The sequence below is a fragment of the Bemisia tabaci genome, chromosome 2 (assembly GCF_918797505.1).
Source record: "Bemisia tabaci chromosome 2, PGI_BMITA_v3".
NCBI lineage: Eukaryota > Metazoa > Arthropoda > Insecta > Hemiptera > Aleyrodidae > Bemisia > Bemisia tabaci.
This window is the reverse complement of record NC_092794.1, coordinates 15,945,600-15,962,813: the sequence shown is the minus strand read 5'-3', so window position 1 is coordinate 15,962,813 and position 17,214 is coordinate 15,945,600. Positions and strand designations below refer to the sequence as shown.

General features: G+C 43.1%; 1 protein-coding gene across 12 annotated transcripts in view; it reads left to right on the top strand.

Annotated features, from left to right (window-relative positions):
- mmd (disintegrin and metalloproteinase domain-containing protein mind-meld) overlaps positions 1-17,214 on the top strand; it is a 292,368-nt gene that overhangs the window by 179,456 nt on the left and 95,698 nt on the right. For all 12 annotated transcript variants that reach the window (XM_072296762.1, XM_072296759.1, XM_072296764.1 and 9 more), the window contains exon 7: positions 3,771-3,850. In XM_072296762.1, coding sequence (XP_072152863.1) covers positions 3,771-3,850 — 80 coding nt within the window. The remainder of the gene's footprint in view (positions 1-3,770; positions 3,851-17,214) is intronic.

The following is a 17,214-nucleotide window of genomic DNA, read 5'->3' as shown; positions in this document are numbered from 1 at the left end:
TCATGACAGTTAATATCTTCGTCATGAGTTGGTTTCAGTAATTTTCGTTGTGAGAATCGTGTTTTGCGTAAAATTCTGATTAAGAAACATGTATCAGATTGATTAAATTCGTACCTTGCCTAGTGGTCCATTGATGTACTCAAGTTTAATGCTTCTAATCGGTCAACACAAGGCTCGGGAACGGAGGTCATCGGTGTGACCGGTTCACCAAGTGAACGGAGTCAGGTTGGGTTAAGTTAGGTCACGCAACTAAACTAGCTCTCCGGCAAAGCTGGAAGTATCACTCGAATTGAAGGCGCCCCGATCCTGAATTTGCGCTCAGTACTTCTACAGCTTCGATCAACGGAACATTCTATGCTCTTCATATCTCTAATAGCATACTATACGTATAGACAGCAATGCTGCAAACAAAAAATCGCGTATAAATAATTTGATCTTGCAATATTTCTTCTGATCTCCATAATTCACAATTGCGGAATCTATATAGATATAATTAAAACTTTACGGCTATTTTTGTCCTCTTCAACGGAAACTACTGGACCAATTTACTTCGGGTTTGTTTTAAACGAAAGCTCTTCGTAATCAATTTCAAATTCCTCGTACCCAATGTGAAATAAAAATGTTAATATCTTCGTTAGGAGTTGGTTTCAGTAATTTTCGTCGTGTGAATCGTGTTTTACGTAAAATTCTGGTTAAGAAACATGTATCAGATTGCTTAAATTCGTACCTTGTCTAGTGGTCCATTGCAAAATGCAGTGCAATTAATAATTTTTCGATTGAAAATCCTGCTCATCGAAACGAACGGCTCCTTTAAAAACGAGCGTTGGCGGAACCAGCAATTTGGCAACACCAGATTTCCTCCATTTAAACCTATGGAAATGTATCGATTCTTAGAGGGACCAGATGCTCCGACAAGAATCGATTATTTAACATAGGTTTAAATGGACAGAATCCGGTGTTACCAAATTGCTGGATCCGCCTCTGAAAACGAGGAATCAGATTGGATCTAACCGATGCTCAAATCGAGTAATCACTCACAGGTCCTCGAATAGGCTTGCTTTTACACTCGATCTTGTGACGCATGTTCACGTACAGTGAAGGTTCCTATCCAATCTCTTCGATGCGCGGCCGTGTGCATCGCCTTGCTTCCTTCCTCCCTTCCCACCCCACCTCTCACACCCACCCCCACCTCTTCCAACCCGAATCCTCGCCTCTGACACCAGAATGTCAGTTTACACTCGTTCGAGATGGAAATGGCATTGGCGTTCCGAAATCCGAATCCGTTCATGCCACATTGCCGCCTCCGACACTGGACAGTGGACCATCCGCTTTGGAGGTCAGAGATAGTAGATCTTGATAGCATGGAGAGCGTGACCATGACCATTAGAGGATCCATTTCTCATTGGCGCAACCACTGAGGCTTAGCAAGCATCATGCTTGTAGTGATAGCAATTTCTTTCAATTAATAATTAGGAGAACGGGTTAATATCCCTGTGCTTATCAAGGAATTGATAAGAATCTGGCTACTTACATATTATAGATTTTATTTGTATGGAAGCTATATAGATATACCATTTATTCCGGGCTCAGAAGTCGAAAGTTCCGGATTCTGGATCCATAGCTTCGATTACTCCCGGTACAACGCCCGGAACTTTCGGCCTCTGAGCCCGGAACGCGGACGAAGCTATATAGATATACCATCCATTCCGGGCTCAGAAGTCGAAAGTTCCGGGTTCTGGATCCATAGCTTCGATTGCTCCCGGTGCAACACCCGGAACTTTCGGCCTCTGTGCCCGGAACGCCGACGGTATGTCTATATAGCCCGTGAGTACGGATTCCACAGCCGTAGTTTTTTTCCAGTATATTTTGACCCACATTTCATGTCTTGGTGAAGATTTAATGGATTTTTCGAAAGTTCGGCGACGCCGAGTCGCCTAGATTGATACTTCTGCGTCGCTTAATAACTGCCTGATAATTCAACTCCTGCCTGCGCTTCCCGCTCCTCCTCCCCCGCCCGCCCCACACCCCCACAGCCCCACCCCCACCATCCTCCCAGCGCAAAGCATTACTACCGCGACTGCTTTCTCCCCGACATTCAATAATGTAAACATCGCATCCGTTATTCAAATCAGGCTCGGCAGAAAGAAATAAACGCACGTAGATACATCGGATGCGGAATTCAGCGATGAGGAATTTTCGGAGGAGCCCTCCTTATTTGCCATCCATTATTGAAACCCATACTCGAGTTATTGAATGTGTAAGATTTATTCCGAGAATGATGTTCGGAAATTGATTTGTCAAGTTGCTCGAATGAATATTCAACTCGTCCCCCCCCCTCCCTGCCCCCTCCGTTGGCCCATCCCGCTTTCCCTTTCGGCGAAAGCCCCCCCCCCTTCTCGTATTGATACCCGTCGAACCCGTGTTTACTTGCGTCGTTTTTCCTAGTATCGAACGTCTCCGACTCCAGCATCCCGCCTCCGACCTCGGCGCACTCGTAATATCCTTCCGTTCGCTTGCTTGTCTGTAAGTTATAATAGGTTTTTCCCGGCTATTTTTACTCGCTAAATGTCAACGAGTGCTCAATGGACTACGCATGGGACACTAGCCAGGCTACGAATTAAAGCATCATGTTGAGAGTAAAAATAACGCGAAAGTTCGGTTCGTGAGGGAATTGAAACATACAGTAACCCTAGCTTTCGCGGGAAAAAAGGTGGAGGTCAAGTCTCAATTTAGACATTTCTGTCGGCCTCTTTTGTTGTAGTGATTGTAGCGCTGGCCCTATAACTAAAAGTTCCTGGGTTCTATTCCCGGCCAGGTGATTTGATGGTCTCAGGCAATGGTAACCTGGGGCTGGTGGTACGCGTGGGATTAGGCAATATGGGGCTATTTGAAGCTTGAAAAAAAAAATCCAATTAATTGTGGTAGTACCCTAATAAATTCGGTTACTAACCCAAATGTTGCAATACGACCAAAGTTAATTGGAAATGTCCACATCATCCAACAAATTGGAGTAGTAGCGCAAGTTTAGAAGATAATCCCAACCATTTTTTCTCGTGTTTGGTTGACTTTGGGATTTCCGGCTTTTCCATCGTTTTTTAATCTAACTTTATATATCGATAAAAATGTTCGTGTCTATGATTATTTTGGGTCACTTTGAGTTCCTTTTTCTTCGACCAGTTCAACTGAAAAGACTTTATGATCAACCAAATGTTTGGTTAAAGCGACAAAAAGCGTAGGTTACTCGGGAACGTGTGGGGATGAAGAAAGCGTTCTGTTGAACTAATGTACTTTTGTTTCTCACATTACGAAACATTACATTTGTGGCTTGCAAAGGTTAGCACTAGCGCATGGGACTGTCATTAATGTCATTCAGGTTCGATCCTGGCGGATCATGCTTGATTTTTAACGAAATTAAAAATTTTGAACCTAAAACCCAAAGATTCCTACCCATCATTGACCAAAAATTCAGTCAATCTAACTCAAAGGAAAATCAACGAAAAAATATTAGCCGCACGTTTAGGTCACTTTGTGCTCTACTTCCCTTAAAACACACCATGTCGGTAACTTTTTCTTACTGTCTACATGACCCTAAAAAAAGAACATGGTTCCGTGGGATTCGTGCTCTCGCGTCTCGCCTAAAGTCAAGGGCAAAATCTCTCTGCCAGCTGTAATGTATTGTGAAGCATGCTGGCAGCAGCTGTATTTAATTTCATTTTCATAATTTTCTCTGTAAACTACTCTAATTGAATTTCTTGTTTCTCGTGTTTCAGACTGGCAAACATTTTCATAGAACTTCATTACTCATCAAAGCTTTTAACCACAAATTTCGCCTTGATTTAGAGCTTAACACGTAAGTACTTTACATTTTCCTAACTTTATCTCCAGTTTTCTCGTGGTTTTGTTTTTATTTATTTTATCGGTCGCTGCATGAAGCCTCCAACGTTTTTACTAATTGACAGTGCAATCTATTGTGTATCCATGATCAGTTCTGATTTATTACCGCAAATTGCTCTTTCGCCTCATAACCGGGGTTGGCGACGCATAACCGACCGGACATTTTTGGCCTTTGAAGTCTCATATTATTGAATGTAATAATAATTTATCTCATTTTTAGCGAGGATAAGTTCAGGGACATCATTTCTATTGATTTATTAACTTGGTTTTCAATGGTTTTGCCCTACACTGAAAAAAAAGTAGCTTGGATCAAGCATGATAATTCTTGAATTTGCCGCCAAGAATTTTCTTTATCTTGCTTTAAGCTGACTTTTTCTTGATTCAAGAAAAATAATGCTTGGGTTAAGCAAAAAAGTAGCTTATATTAACCAGCAAAATTCTTGATTTAAGAAGAAATACTTTTTGGCGGCAAATTTAAGATTCTTCTTTTTCCAGTGTATGTCTCTTATAACCCACGGCGATACGAATATTCCTTCTATCGTGAAATCACCCTTTAACAGTGTAGACTTGGACCCCTCCTGAAAAAGTTTGGGCCAGATTACCCCCAGAAAATTCCTCTAGCTACGCTTATGAACTCCTTTGAAATCGAAGAATGCTCCTTTTTTTTTTCTTTTTTTTTTTTTTTTACTGACGAACATATTGGCAGGAGAGTAGGCGGGCTTGTTACCGTCACCTCCGCCGCCTCCGCGCGCACCCCGAGACTTTGTTTGCTTCCAGTGGCGTGGCGTGAATTGCGATGTATCGATTGCCATGCCATTTAAACGTATGGTAAAGAATCGATTATTGAGGTGTTCGCTGCGAACACCCTTTTTATCGATCCTTTTCCATAGGTTTAAATAGAATAACAATCGATATATCGCAAAGCACGCCACGCCACTGTTTGTTTCGTATTCGTTATTCAATTTGACGGGGGTTTGCATGAGACCTTTGTGTTGTTTTATCGTTGACTTTAGGATATCGTCAGGATTTCCCGGAAGGGGATCAGACGCGTGCTTTAGCCGAGGTCGGATTCGCGGAACCGGGGCGTACGCGCTTCAGTGAAATTTCAACCCAACGCGGGGCGGTTGGCGCCTCCTTTGAACGCTCGCAATTGAACGTATTTCTATCAAACGGAACTATGTGCATTAAGACATGAGCCCTGAGACCCATAAGAATACATGCAAAACAGGGCTCACGTCATAATGCACATAGTTCCGTTTGATGGAAATACGTCCAATTGATCCAGACCGATGGTCCCGATCTCGAACAATTAAATGAGAACTCGTCTCCTGGAGGTCGCTCCTTTGCCACTGTTTTCGAAAATAGCCACCACTTGCGGTTGACTTGCAGTCGCCTGGCGGTTAGTTTCAGGTGGGGGCTTCATTTCAGTCGAACGCGGGGGAGGAGCATTGCTTGGAGGAGGAGAAAAAGGCTTGAAGGTGCTAAAACTGTATACAGGGTTATTCAAAAGTCACGCACCACTGACCATAACTTTAGTTATAATTATGATATCGACTTGTGGTTTCAGACATTTTTCCTCATATTGAGGGGGAAACTTTTTTAAGGTACTTTCCAGTTTTTGATCCCCTCGGGGAAGGGGGGCGGGGGGGACTCAAAAATTTCAAATAGCCACCCCTCTCATGGCCAGTGGTGCGTGACTTTTGAATAACCCTGTATATTGTTTCAAAATGCTCTGAAATTAATTAAAATTGCTCCATAAAAAGGATCTCATTTTGCAAAATGGAACCAAGAGCTTTTCGATGTTGCTAGGAGCGTACAACTTACAGTCTTTACAAAAAAATTACTGAAATCGTGCATACAATAGAACTCCTAAAAACAATGTTCGTATTGAATCTATAGTATATTGGATGTAGAGATAAAACTGGTTTAGATTTATCAGTTTATATTTGTAAGGTAAAAAAGTTGCACAGTCTTAGCGACATTGAAAATGCTCTCGGTTCCTTTTTGCAAAATGCGATCCAAAAGTCAACTTTTACTTGCAGAGAGGACAGGTGGCTGAAGTTGTTCGAAGGAGGTTAAATTTGCTTGACCAGAGGGAGTGAAACTTCAGTCAACCTCATAATATACCCGTAAATTGATCAAAATTGACCAAAATAGCCCCCTAAAAGACAGACTTCTTATTGCGAGGCAGAGGAGTCCCGCTCTAAGTTGACCAAAATTTCGCAAAGAAAAGATTAATTTTATAATGCAGGGAAAATGGGAGGGTTACCCTCTTCCAATAATTCAAAGATGCCCTTGGTTTTCGACCTTGTAGTCGTTGTCGCTCCAGTAATAAGTGATCTCTCCGACCAGGGATGAAAATGCATGTCAAGGTCATACCTAAGCAGTAAGCACTAGATCAATTCTTTCTTGGCGACGGAAATGTGACTGCAGTAGCGGGCACGACGCCAGCGAACCCCTAAGAGACTGATTTAGTGCGACCATGTTCGCTCTCGCGATATTCGGTCCATCGATTTACCGATCGGTGGTTTGAGTGTGAACAACAGAACGTAATTTCATGTCCTAAGTCTGCGTTGAGAATTTTTCGTGTTAGTTCATCACGAATGTGCCTTTAATAAATCGTAAATCAATTGGACGTATTTCTGTCAAACGGAACTAAGCGCCAATTTGAGTTCCTTTTGAGGAATTTAGAATGCCGGATAGCGCGTTCTGTCAAACGGAACTAAGAGCCATGGAAAAGCATTGCGAGTATAGGACGGAATAAGCCCGACGCCCGATTCCGCCGCCAATCCAAGCCCCCCTCTACCTTCCTCCTCCGATGGCGCTTAGTTCCGTTTGACAGAAATGCGTCCACTTTATGACCCTTCAACACGAGAAATGACCATAGTAAGAAACGTTTTGAACAAACACTGTTAAAAACATCTGAACACACCGGTTGTTTATTTCGGTTATTTGTCCGAAGGAACACAAGGAACAACACGGCGAAGGAACTGCATTATCCGCGGCTGAGTAAACGAAATGCAAAACGAAATGCAATGTAGCCCCCCCCCCCCCCCACCCTCACCCTATCTCTTCCTCAGGAAATACATGGGCAGTGTTCGAAACTCACCTTTGAGTTTCAGGAGCCATGTGGCACATCAAGTCCGATTTTTAGGCGCCATTGAATTTTTTTTAGGGGCCAAATTGACTTTTTGCCTATATATTACGGCGCATTTAGTGAAAAGTTAGAAGCAAGATGTTTTCGTAACAGAACTAGTAAGTAACTGTAACTTGGGGAAGACAAAAGCACTAAGAATGAAATCGTGAAGAATAGAAAAAGCAAGCTTTCACTTGTAGTACTGAAAATTCTAAGTTTTTTTCAATTCAAATAGATTGGTTTTTCTTTCTTTATGTGACTTCCTGTGAAAATCCAGATTTTAAGGGAGCAATTTTTAGGTGCCACGTTGGCGCAGAGCCTTCATTGTTTAGGCGCCATGGCCGATTTTTTAGGCGCATTTGGCGCGTTGGCGCCTGTGAGTTTCGAACACTGTACACGGGTGTGTCATTGGATTGCAACGGTTGTATTCCGTTTACCCATCCACGGACAATAGGAACGCAGGATGTGTTCCTTCGGACAAATAACCGAAATAAACACACCGCTGAAACACACAAGTTCAAAATTTTCAACAGTAAAGGACACGTGAACAGAGTTATAGGGTTGCGTCGCGTCGCTAGAGCCTGAATGAACTCGTATGCATTGAAAATTCGAGCCAGTCGCTTGTTCAAACCAACGACACCTCCCAGATTATACATAATCCCGCGTTTAGCGCCGTTAAACGATGAAAAAAGTGTTTCATAATTTGAGGATGAGTCGGGCATACTATCGGATTAATTTTATGGGAGCTAAATTTCCTTAAATGGTAAGAGTGTGCGAGATCCACCGGACGCAGGGAAAATTAAGTACCGTGACAGTCTCAGACGGCTTTGTTGGCAGATTTGTCCCGCGGAAAACGGGATCTCCTCCCGCGGCGGAGCGCGAGACCCGGGATGACTCCGCCCTCAACCTGACACCCGCGGCTGCAAGGGACATGTTAACGGCTGCTCTGGGAATAATTAGAGCATTATCAACTCTTGCAATAAACCTAGTTATTCACACTTTACGAGCCAGTAACATTTATATGACTCCTGGATATTTATACTTCGCCGGGGCCCAAATTGTCCGGTCGGTAATCTGAGATCCAGTATTTAGTCGCCGGGTTTTTACAGGCGTCTCCGTTTTGGTGTTAACTACGATGATAGTCCCTCGGAGACAAATATGATTTTGGTCGAGCAGTTCTCGTTCAATTCTGCCGTGTTGAGGGATGGCATCGTATGAGCATTTGAGTGTTGTTACTTTATCGTAAGTCGACCATTCTAAATCCCACACGGAGAAAAAAACTTCGTGCGTAGGGCCCAAAGTGTAGGTCAAATGGATCTCTGAAGTTTTCGGATTGAGCATCCGAACATTTAAGGGCCAGCTGCTGAGGTTTGGATCACACATCTGAAACTTCGGTTCTTACATCTGAAGTACTTCGGTTTTCACATCCGAAATACTTCGGTTCTCACATCAGAAAAACTTCGGTTCTCACATCTGAAGTACTTCAGATGTAAGAACTGAAATTTCAGATGTGTGATCCGAACCTCGACAGCTAGACAGCAAATGTTCAGATGCTCAAAATGAAAACTTCAGAGATCCATATGACCTAAACTTCGGGTCCCTCGCACGAGGTATTTTTCTCCGTGCAGCCTGACGTTCGGATTTCAAGGTTAATATAGAAAATTATTTCCTGAGCCCTAGGTATTAACACTCACGATTTTCAAGATTTGATAATTAGGAGGAGGCATGTCTAAGTTAAAACTTTAAAATTACTCATCTCTTTAATGGTCTGTCGTATATAAATATAAGTTGAAATGTCAGTGTATAGATCAATGTGGACGTCCAGTAAAAGGTTGGCGAGAGGGAGTGGAGGGGGAGATCAGACGGTGTAATCTGCCCGATGATTTGTAGGAGGATCGATTCCGATGGCGATTTGGAGTCGCAGAGCGCTCTAGTGCGCTGAGGTAGCGGCTTGATATGTATGTATGTAGATCAATCATTAAGAAATGTTCGTCCGGAAAATCATCTTCCAACATTTTAAAATAAAGACAAAAGTACTGCCTCGATTTGGCAATCGGTATCGATGGTTAATTGGCTTCAGTACCTCTGACTTCGTTTCAAGACTTTTGACGGTGATTTTTAGCAGGAAGAAAATTTGGCAACGGCCAAAAGCCGTACGGCTTTCATCCTCAGCATAGCAGATTTGGACACAAAATTGCGTCTCACCGTGATGGGATGTTAGGCGTATCATCAAAGTTCTCATGTTTACGGCACACGAGTAATTATTAGCTTTTAGTCGTGCCTTCAACGGAAATAAAACGAGGGAGCATCATAAACGGAGCCGCATCGGCGCGCGAGGCGGAGGCCCGGCGCGGACTTTCATGCCGCTTCGATCAGTGCGCCGGGGGAGCGCATATGCCGTTGAGGCGGCTTCACCTGGTGAAGCCGACTCCCGGCTCCTTTTCTGATGCTGCATCAGTTTTGATGCTGAGTCCAGCATCAAAATTAGCGGCTTCAATTAGCAGACGCGTCGGACGCCAGCGCCCCGGCGTGGGCCACCGCGCCAATGGGAAACGTAAACAAAGGGGTGTTCCGCGAATTCATCGCCGAGTCCGAGGGTCGCGGTCTTCTGGGACAGCCCCGTCGGTAATTAAGCTGGGTGGCGGGTCCGAAAATTGAGGCCGTATCGGGCCGCAAGCCGACGGTCCGGCCTCAGAGGCTGAGGCCCATGTTGGTCCCTGAGCCAGCATCAAACCTCAGCATCAGCGCTTGAGGCTGGCTCGGTCGGCTCTCCAGCATCGGGCTTCAATGCCCGAAGCCGGCGGCCGGCAGGTTGAGCGCATCAGGCTCGGAGCCGTATGCCCGAACGGCCGCTACCTGGGCATACGGCATTGATGCTGAAGCTACGAGTCGATGCTGTACAGCATAACCTCATGAGGCGCCTAAAAGAACCATGCGTTACACCCATAATAAAGCAGTTTTCAGACTCATATTGATAAAGAGCGTCAGATGATGATCATGAGATGTACTAAACACTCCTTTAAGATCCAGCAAACTTCATTCTCAACCTCATATCTAAGGAGGTATATACTTCCCAATTTGGCTAATTGCCTGATTTCCTCTAATATTTTATTTTTCTCAGTATTCGGTAAGAAAAACCGATTTTTGGCCAATATTTCAATATTCAGCGTTTAATTTAGTACTTAACAATCAATGTCTATTACTTTCAAGAGCATCGAGTCAAATGTTCAAACCATAATTTGCATTAATGAGGATGTTTTGAACGTTGGACAACAACTCCGGCGAACCTTTATTGTTATTTTTCTGAATTCTTGATTTTTTGCTATTCAACTTCAAAATACACGTGAGAGATTAAATTTTGGAATGGCCGGGCGTTCTATTCTCCAGATGGTAAAAAATCGACAGCTTTTAGCTGTGGTATGGTATTCTCATATTTATTTTATTTATCCTCATCTAAAGAACTATTTTGCCCGAATTTATTCATTTATCTGGGAAAATGAACTATAGTCGTGATGTCAGTTTAAAAGGACTGGATGATTTTGATAAAGTGTGATCACAGCAATATACTCCAAGACGTAGTTCCAGCCAATTATCCAGCCAATTGATCACATTGGCCCGTCCCTCCTCAGTCGTATTGGTATCCTACCTATTAACTAACACCAAAGGTCAACAATCGGCCTCATCTTAACGCAAGAGTCTGATTAACCAGTCGTAATATTGCCACTCTCATTCCAATCAGCTGCTCTCATTTGGATTCATTTCAATTAACTCGACTTACTTTAAAGTAACTCGGGGGCAGAGTTACCAGAACGACATAGAAATAAACCTCGGGTCTGAAAGAACAAAAGGCACAGAACAGAGAGAAGGCGTAGATTGGGAGAAGGGCAGCTGAAAAGCTCTCAAGAAATTCAGGGTGCACAACTAGTGCCGCGTTGTTAAACAGAAGCTCGAGTGATTCTACCGGGTCGAAAGTAATTTGCTCGAATATTAGGAGGGCTGGCCAACAGAGGTCGACCTAAAAGGTAGAAGGTTAAAAAACGCCCTGAGATATTTTGTCAGAACAGCAGAGGCATGTCCGTCAATAAATCCTACGGTTTCCCTCGTCGAATTTCTTGGCCTTTCATCGATTGGCCCTTCTAATTGATTTTCTCGGTAAGCCCTTTTCGACGACCTTTCTCGTGAAATACATCTAGTCTCCTCTTCTTTGTTCTCATGGCATTGGTCCTGCGTTTACACCCTTACTAGAATATTAATCCCTTCTCTTCGGGATATTTATATTCTTTTCATGTTTGATTGTATCCGTCGAAGGCAAATAGTCAAATCAGGCATTTTGTCAAATGCCTAGGCAAATAGTCGCGCAATAGTTTTAGTGCACGCCAGCCGGCGGGCACAATCCCCTTCAAAACGCCGGTTATGCAAGATCACGACATTCATGCTCGAATAGTTGTATGAGCAAATTAGACGCGTATTTTGGGAGCGCGTGGCGAGGCGTTTGAATGGATTCTACCAGCAGCAGTTAAAACCATATAAACATGACTTTTATGAAAAATTAAGGTTTTACAAAATAATTAATTTTTAATAAATTAAGACAAGTCGTAACAAAGTAAGATCACTGGAAAGTGATATTAGATAAAAGCTATTAACTTGAGTTTTAAACAGTAACCTTTGAAGTTAAATAAATTAATTAATTTCGGATTGAAATTCGTTACAATAAGATTTACTTCGTGAAAAAATAGAACAGTATAGCTTCTTTTTTTGCCTCAAATAGTGCCTTGAGTGTGAAGTTCATACGTGCCGTAAGTATCCATGCAATTATCCTCAATTTTACCTGCGTTCTCCTCTAAATCACGAAACCGTTATTCGATTCCCCAAGTAGCATTATAAGCGTCATTCCGGACACGAAGGCAAATATGAAGTTCGTATAGTTTCGGAAGAAATTCGGCAACCCTCAATCGTCCATATGCCGTTTTCCTCTCTCATGGCAGCATAAAAGTGGGGAAGATAGAACGTTAGGGAAATAAGTGGATCTGAAAGAGACAGGCAGGAGGTGAAAACAGAGGACGTCACACATTACAATTTCTGAAATTGAATTATTCGTTGCATCGGCAATGGCGGCCCGTAGCGAGAAACGGGGAGGGAGGTGGCCGACAAAATCGGACCCGCTAACGTGCCTCTGACGTGTGACGTGACGATGGACCGACGACGGCTCGTCCAAGTTGGGCACAGGGCTGCCGACTCGTAATTAATTACTCATTTCATGCGGACATTGAACCTCGGTAACTAAACGGTGAGTTAAAAAGAAGGATGGGTCAGTTGCGCTGGTCACAGAATCGTTTTTTGATGCTTGATTGTTCTGAATCACTGGGAAAAAAAACACGTCGGATCTAGAGTCCAGACTCTTGAAAACATTGACAAGAAAAAGGACTCTTGATTCAATCAGATTTAAGCTTAAAAAAAAACACATTGGATCTAGAGTCCAGACTCTTGAAAACATTGACAAGAAAAAATACTCTTGATTCAATCAGACTTAAGCTTAAATCAAAAGGAAATCCGCTCAAATGAAGAGGCTTGGTTCTTGATTTAAGCTAAAATCCGATTGAATCAAGAGTATTTTTTCTTTTCGATGTTTTTAAGAGTCTGGACTCTAGATCCAATGTGTTTTTTCTCCAGTGTGGATTAGCTGAAAATAATAAAAATAAAATTAAAAAAAGAATGGAAAGAATTGAATCTCGAATTATCAGGAGGAAGACTTGAAGCACCACTGTGGAAAATTACGAACGGAACTAACACAATCACACAACGTGGAAATAGAGGAAAGGAAATGACGCGCGTTGATGACGGCGCAGAGATACAACTATACGTGCTCGATGGATGTCAGTGTTGCACTCTGCAAAATTGAAGGCGCGATGGCGCAAGGCGTGAACTCGCAATGCTCAGCTCTATGCTGCCAATAAAGTGTGGCTCAGATTCGCGAGAAAAGTTGAAAAACGAGGCCAGAGTGCCCGAGTATGTCTCTCCTATCTTTTTCTGTGTGCACTCGATGTTTTTCTTGTTTTTCAATTTGATACCTGACTCTTTTTCAGGATGTACTTGTAGATCTATACATAAAGTTTTTATCGGCCCCATAAAATTTGCAAGCCACGTGTTTTCAGCAAGCTTCGGGTTAATTTGACCCGGTTTGAGCGTCGAAGGGGCATCTAAAAAAAGAGGAGAAAAAAGAAGAAAAAAAGGAAAAAATTGAAAAACCTTAAAAAGCACAGCTTCCAGCTGTTTGGAAAACCTGAAAAGTCAGGGTGATCCGGAAAACTCATAGAATTTTATAAGTAACTCGCCAATTCAAACCGGTACCATCCAATAGTTATAAGTAAAAACTTCCGAGTGCCTTTTACCATGCTTTGAATTTCTAGAAGCGGAAACTCCGTACCAAATTTAGCAAAAGGCGGTTTAATTAAAAGTAAAAACAATAATAAGCGATTGTTCGAAGGTCAGAGGAAAGTTAGGCATTCAGAAAACGAAGAAATTACGGACACCACGGTAATCAGAAAACCGATGCGTATTACAGGAACCGTTGGGTAAAAGCTGAGTGAAATAAGAACCGGTGAGTAAAAAAAAAGCCTCGGTGAGTAATCGTAGGCTGGAACATGATTAATTCGATGGGGAGCTTCGGCCAAGGCGCGAATGCGTCCGTACGTCATCGCGGGGGAAACTCGGCGGGAAAAATCCGGCAGCGGTGACAAGCGACGCCTTCCCCCCTCCCTCTTCCTTCCCTCCCCCCCCCGCCCCCGCCACAGCCCGTCCATCCAGGCGGAAAGATAAAAAAGCGACATTAATAAATTCAATTAAACGACGGCTCGTTATTGAATCAAATGAGAGGCCGGGCCGGGTTCGGGTCCCGGTGGCCCAACTTATTTGCGCCGCACAGTGGAACAGGCTACTAAAAAAGCTCGGACCTGAAATTCTTAACTAAAATGTCAAAATTCGATGTTTTTTTCGTCACAAATTCAATTTCAAAGAGTGTTTCTGAAAGCCAATTTCACGAAAAAGTTACTTTTAAACCTTTTTGTTTTATATTTTCAAAAATTTGAGCTTTCAAAGTTTCTAGATTTTTCGTCCGACCTCATCATCGTCTGGGTCCACCGTGCGCCGCGCGAAGAGGAGCCGAGGCGAGTGCAAGGAGGCGAGAAAACGGGAGCCGTGAAACTTCCTCGCGTTCGGAGTTTACGGACAGGCTACCTTTGATCAGCCTTCGCTTTCAGCAGTTTCAGCCCCGGCCCACTTTCTTCCCGCCCTCGTTTACGTATTTACAGATGAATCCTCCTTTCTCGCGCCCCATCGTAACGCTCTTGAAGAGGGGGAAGAAACGGGAGTCGGAACGAGTCGGTCGCAAACTTAGACAGAGTAAAAAGTAGAGTTATTACTTACAGAAAATGACTCGAAAATTACGACGGACGAGTTGGGATGCTTTGAAATTGACTCATAGTTTCATTCTCTCTTTGACTAATTTCAGCATGGACTGGACATGTCAAAATCGTAACCTTCCGGTCATTTAAAATTACAATTATTACGGCCGGTCGCTCGTAAAGCACGCGTTCGACTAAACTTGGTTTTTTAATAAATTCACTCACTTTAGCGGAGGAACGTTCATTTACGAACCTTCTTGATCATCTCGGTTTGATATTGGAATCTGAAGAGTGGCAATAGCGTTTTTTGTGTCTGAGGGTTGGCTGCCCTTTTGGGCCCTAAGAGCTCTATATTTCGTCACCTTCCGGCCAAAGTATCACGAGCGCCATGCGTCGTTTAAGAAATTCCGCCGCCATTTTATTTTTTTACAGAGGTTTACAGCGAAACACTGTAAAAGTGGATATAGTTCCTTTTGAGAAAATTGAAAAACGGGATTTGACATTAAATCAAAAGGAACTGAGCGCTAACTCGTGAGCCGTGGGATGGGACAAGAGCCTTGTGGACAGGGCTCATGAGTTAAAGACGAGAAAGAGCGGAAACGGGGACGGCTTCGTTGCCGCTGACGTCACTGGCGCTTTTAAAGTCCCATTCATTCTTATGGCCCTCAACTAACGAGCAAACCCCATCTCTCCACTTGCAAATAGTTCCATTTAGCATAAATATGCCCATTTGATCTTATCTCATCATCACTTCCTCCCACTGAAACAATAAGTATCCGTTTCCTGGAAATGGACCACTAAACAAGGTACGAATTTCAGCATTCTGATACATGTTTCTTAACCAAAATTTCACATAAAACACGATGCGCACAACAAAAATTACCGAAATCAACTCCTAACAAAGATATTGAATGATTCCTGATGCGTGAATTCAAACCATCCGCTCATTAAAACTCAAACTGCTCTACGTGATTCATATCTCGCGCTAAACGTTATCATGACAGTCTCTGCGATGTAAAAATCTGGCAACCTCAGTCTTGACGTTTTGGCTCGGCTATAGCAAATTGCTCATAGTTTGAACGATACATGGTGGGAAATGAACATTGCTCGATTGAGAAGCTTGCTGAAACCGTTGTAGTGCTCGATTTGACTCACCTAGAGCTTTTAGTTTCTTGTGAGCGGGCAGTTCAAATTCTTCGTAACCAATGTGAAATAAAAGTGTTTATATCCTCGTAGGGAGTTGGATTCAGTAATTTTCATTGCGCCAATTGTGTTCTGCGTGAAATTCTGGTTAAGAAACTAGTATCAGATTTCTTAAACTCGTACCTTGTCTAGTGGTCCATTCTGACAACAACGTAGCATGGCCGTGCTAAAGCGCGAGAGAGCTTTCAGGTCTGGGCATTTTATTCATTTTTCCACTTTCAACTTAGAGGAGCGCACGTACGTAGGTACTTAACTAAGGCACTATGTAAAACGCGGACTGCTTGGTCGAGTAGCCCCCGCGCTAAAATTTATGGAAGGGCTCTTTCATTTTGTTTGATTACGCTTTACGTTCATATTACGCTTAATACTCCACGTAATTTGACATGCGTTCAAGCTACTGCTCAATTAGTCCGTTCTCCCGTTCTGGGTCAGGGGCTTTTGTGTGAAGCATCATCCTTTGTCAAACTGGAAACCCTGCGCTCTCTCCCGCAAAACGGATTCACTCCCGTGTTTCAACCACCACTGCCCTCATCATTGGCGCACATTATACGTCGCCTTGCAATCATCGCAATGGCGCCTTCGGTGCAGTGTATCGAGATCCATGCTGCCGAACGGTGGATCGAGTCGATAGGAGAGGTCGGACGAAATTTTGAAACTTTAAACGCTTATAACTCAGTTTATACAAAACTTTGAGGTTCCAAAAGTGGTTTCATTGGTTCCCCCATAAAAATTCTTCCAAAAACACCCCTTGAAATTGAAGATGTGACGAAATTTACATCGGAATTTCCAATTTTAGTCTAAAATTTCATGTCCGACCTCTCTGATTGACTCAACCTACTGTGTGCCGCTACGAAGAGTCAAAGAGAAAACCGAAGCAGCAATATTTGAATTGCGGGCTGAGTGGCGCCATGGCGCCCCCTTCTTTTCCGAGTCGTCTCTGATTGGCTGATCCGCCAGGTGCCTTCTTTCTGGTGCCCTTCTGAAAAATAACATGGGGTTCGTTTTTCATCAAAAATATTTCGGGAAAAAGGAAAAATTTATGCCTCGCAGATTTTAGATATCAACTCTCCAGATTTTCTTAAAAGATTGATGGGTTATACATAGGGCCTTGTCCACACGAGCGCAGTTCGCGGAACTTATTCCTCGAACTTGCTCAGTTCCCGGAACTTATTCCTTGAAACGAGGCATGCTGTCCACACGGGTTCGTCCGAACTGGAACCGGAACTTCAATAAAACTATACAATTATTGCAAAATAATAGATTATTATGACCGCCAAAGTAACAAAAATAAATGTCAAGATCATATGTAAAGGACGTGAAAAACAAAAACAAACAAATTCACATCAAAAGAAACATATTTAGAAGCTCGGAGCACGGGGGAAATTCCAGGTTTTGGAGGAATAAGTTTCAGCTCAGCAAAAAACTTGTTCCGGGAACAAGTTCCTCGAACTGAGTTCCGCGAACCGCGTTCGTGTGGACAAGGCCTATTACTTAATGTATCGAACGGCAAAGAAGTAAATTGATTCAGTTTGGTTACTCCTGTCTCACAACTCCAAGCGAAGCTAAAAGTGGTTGCTGTCA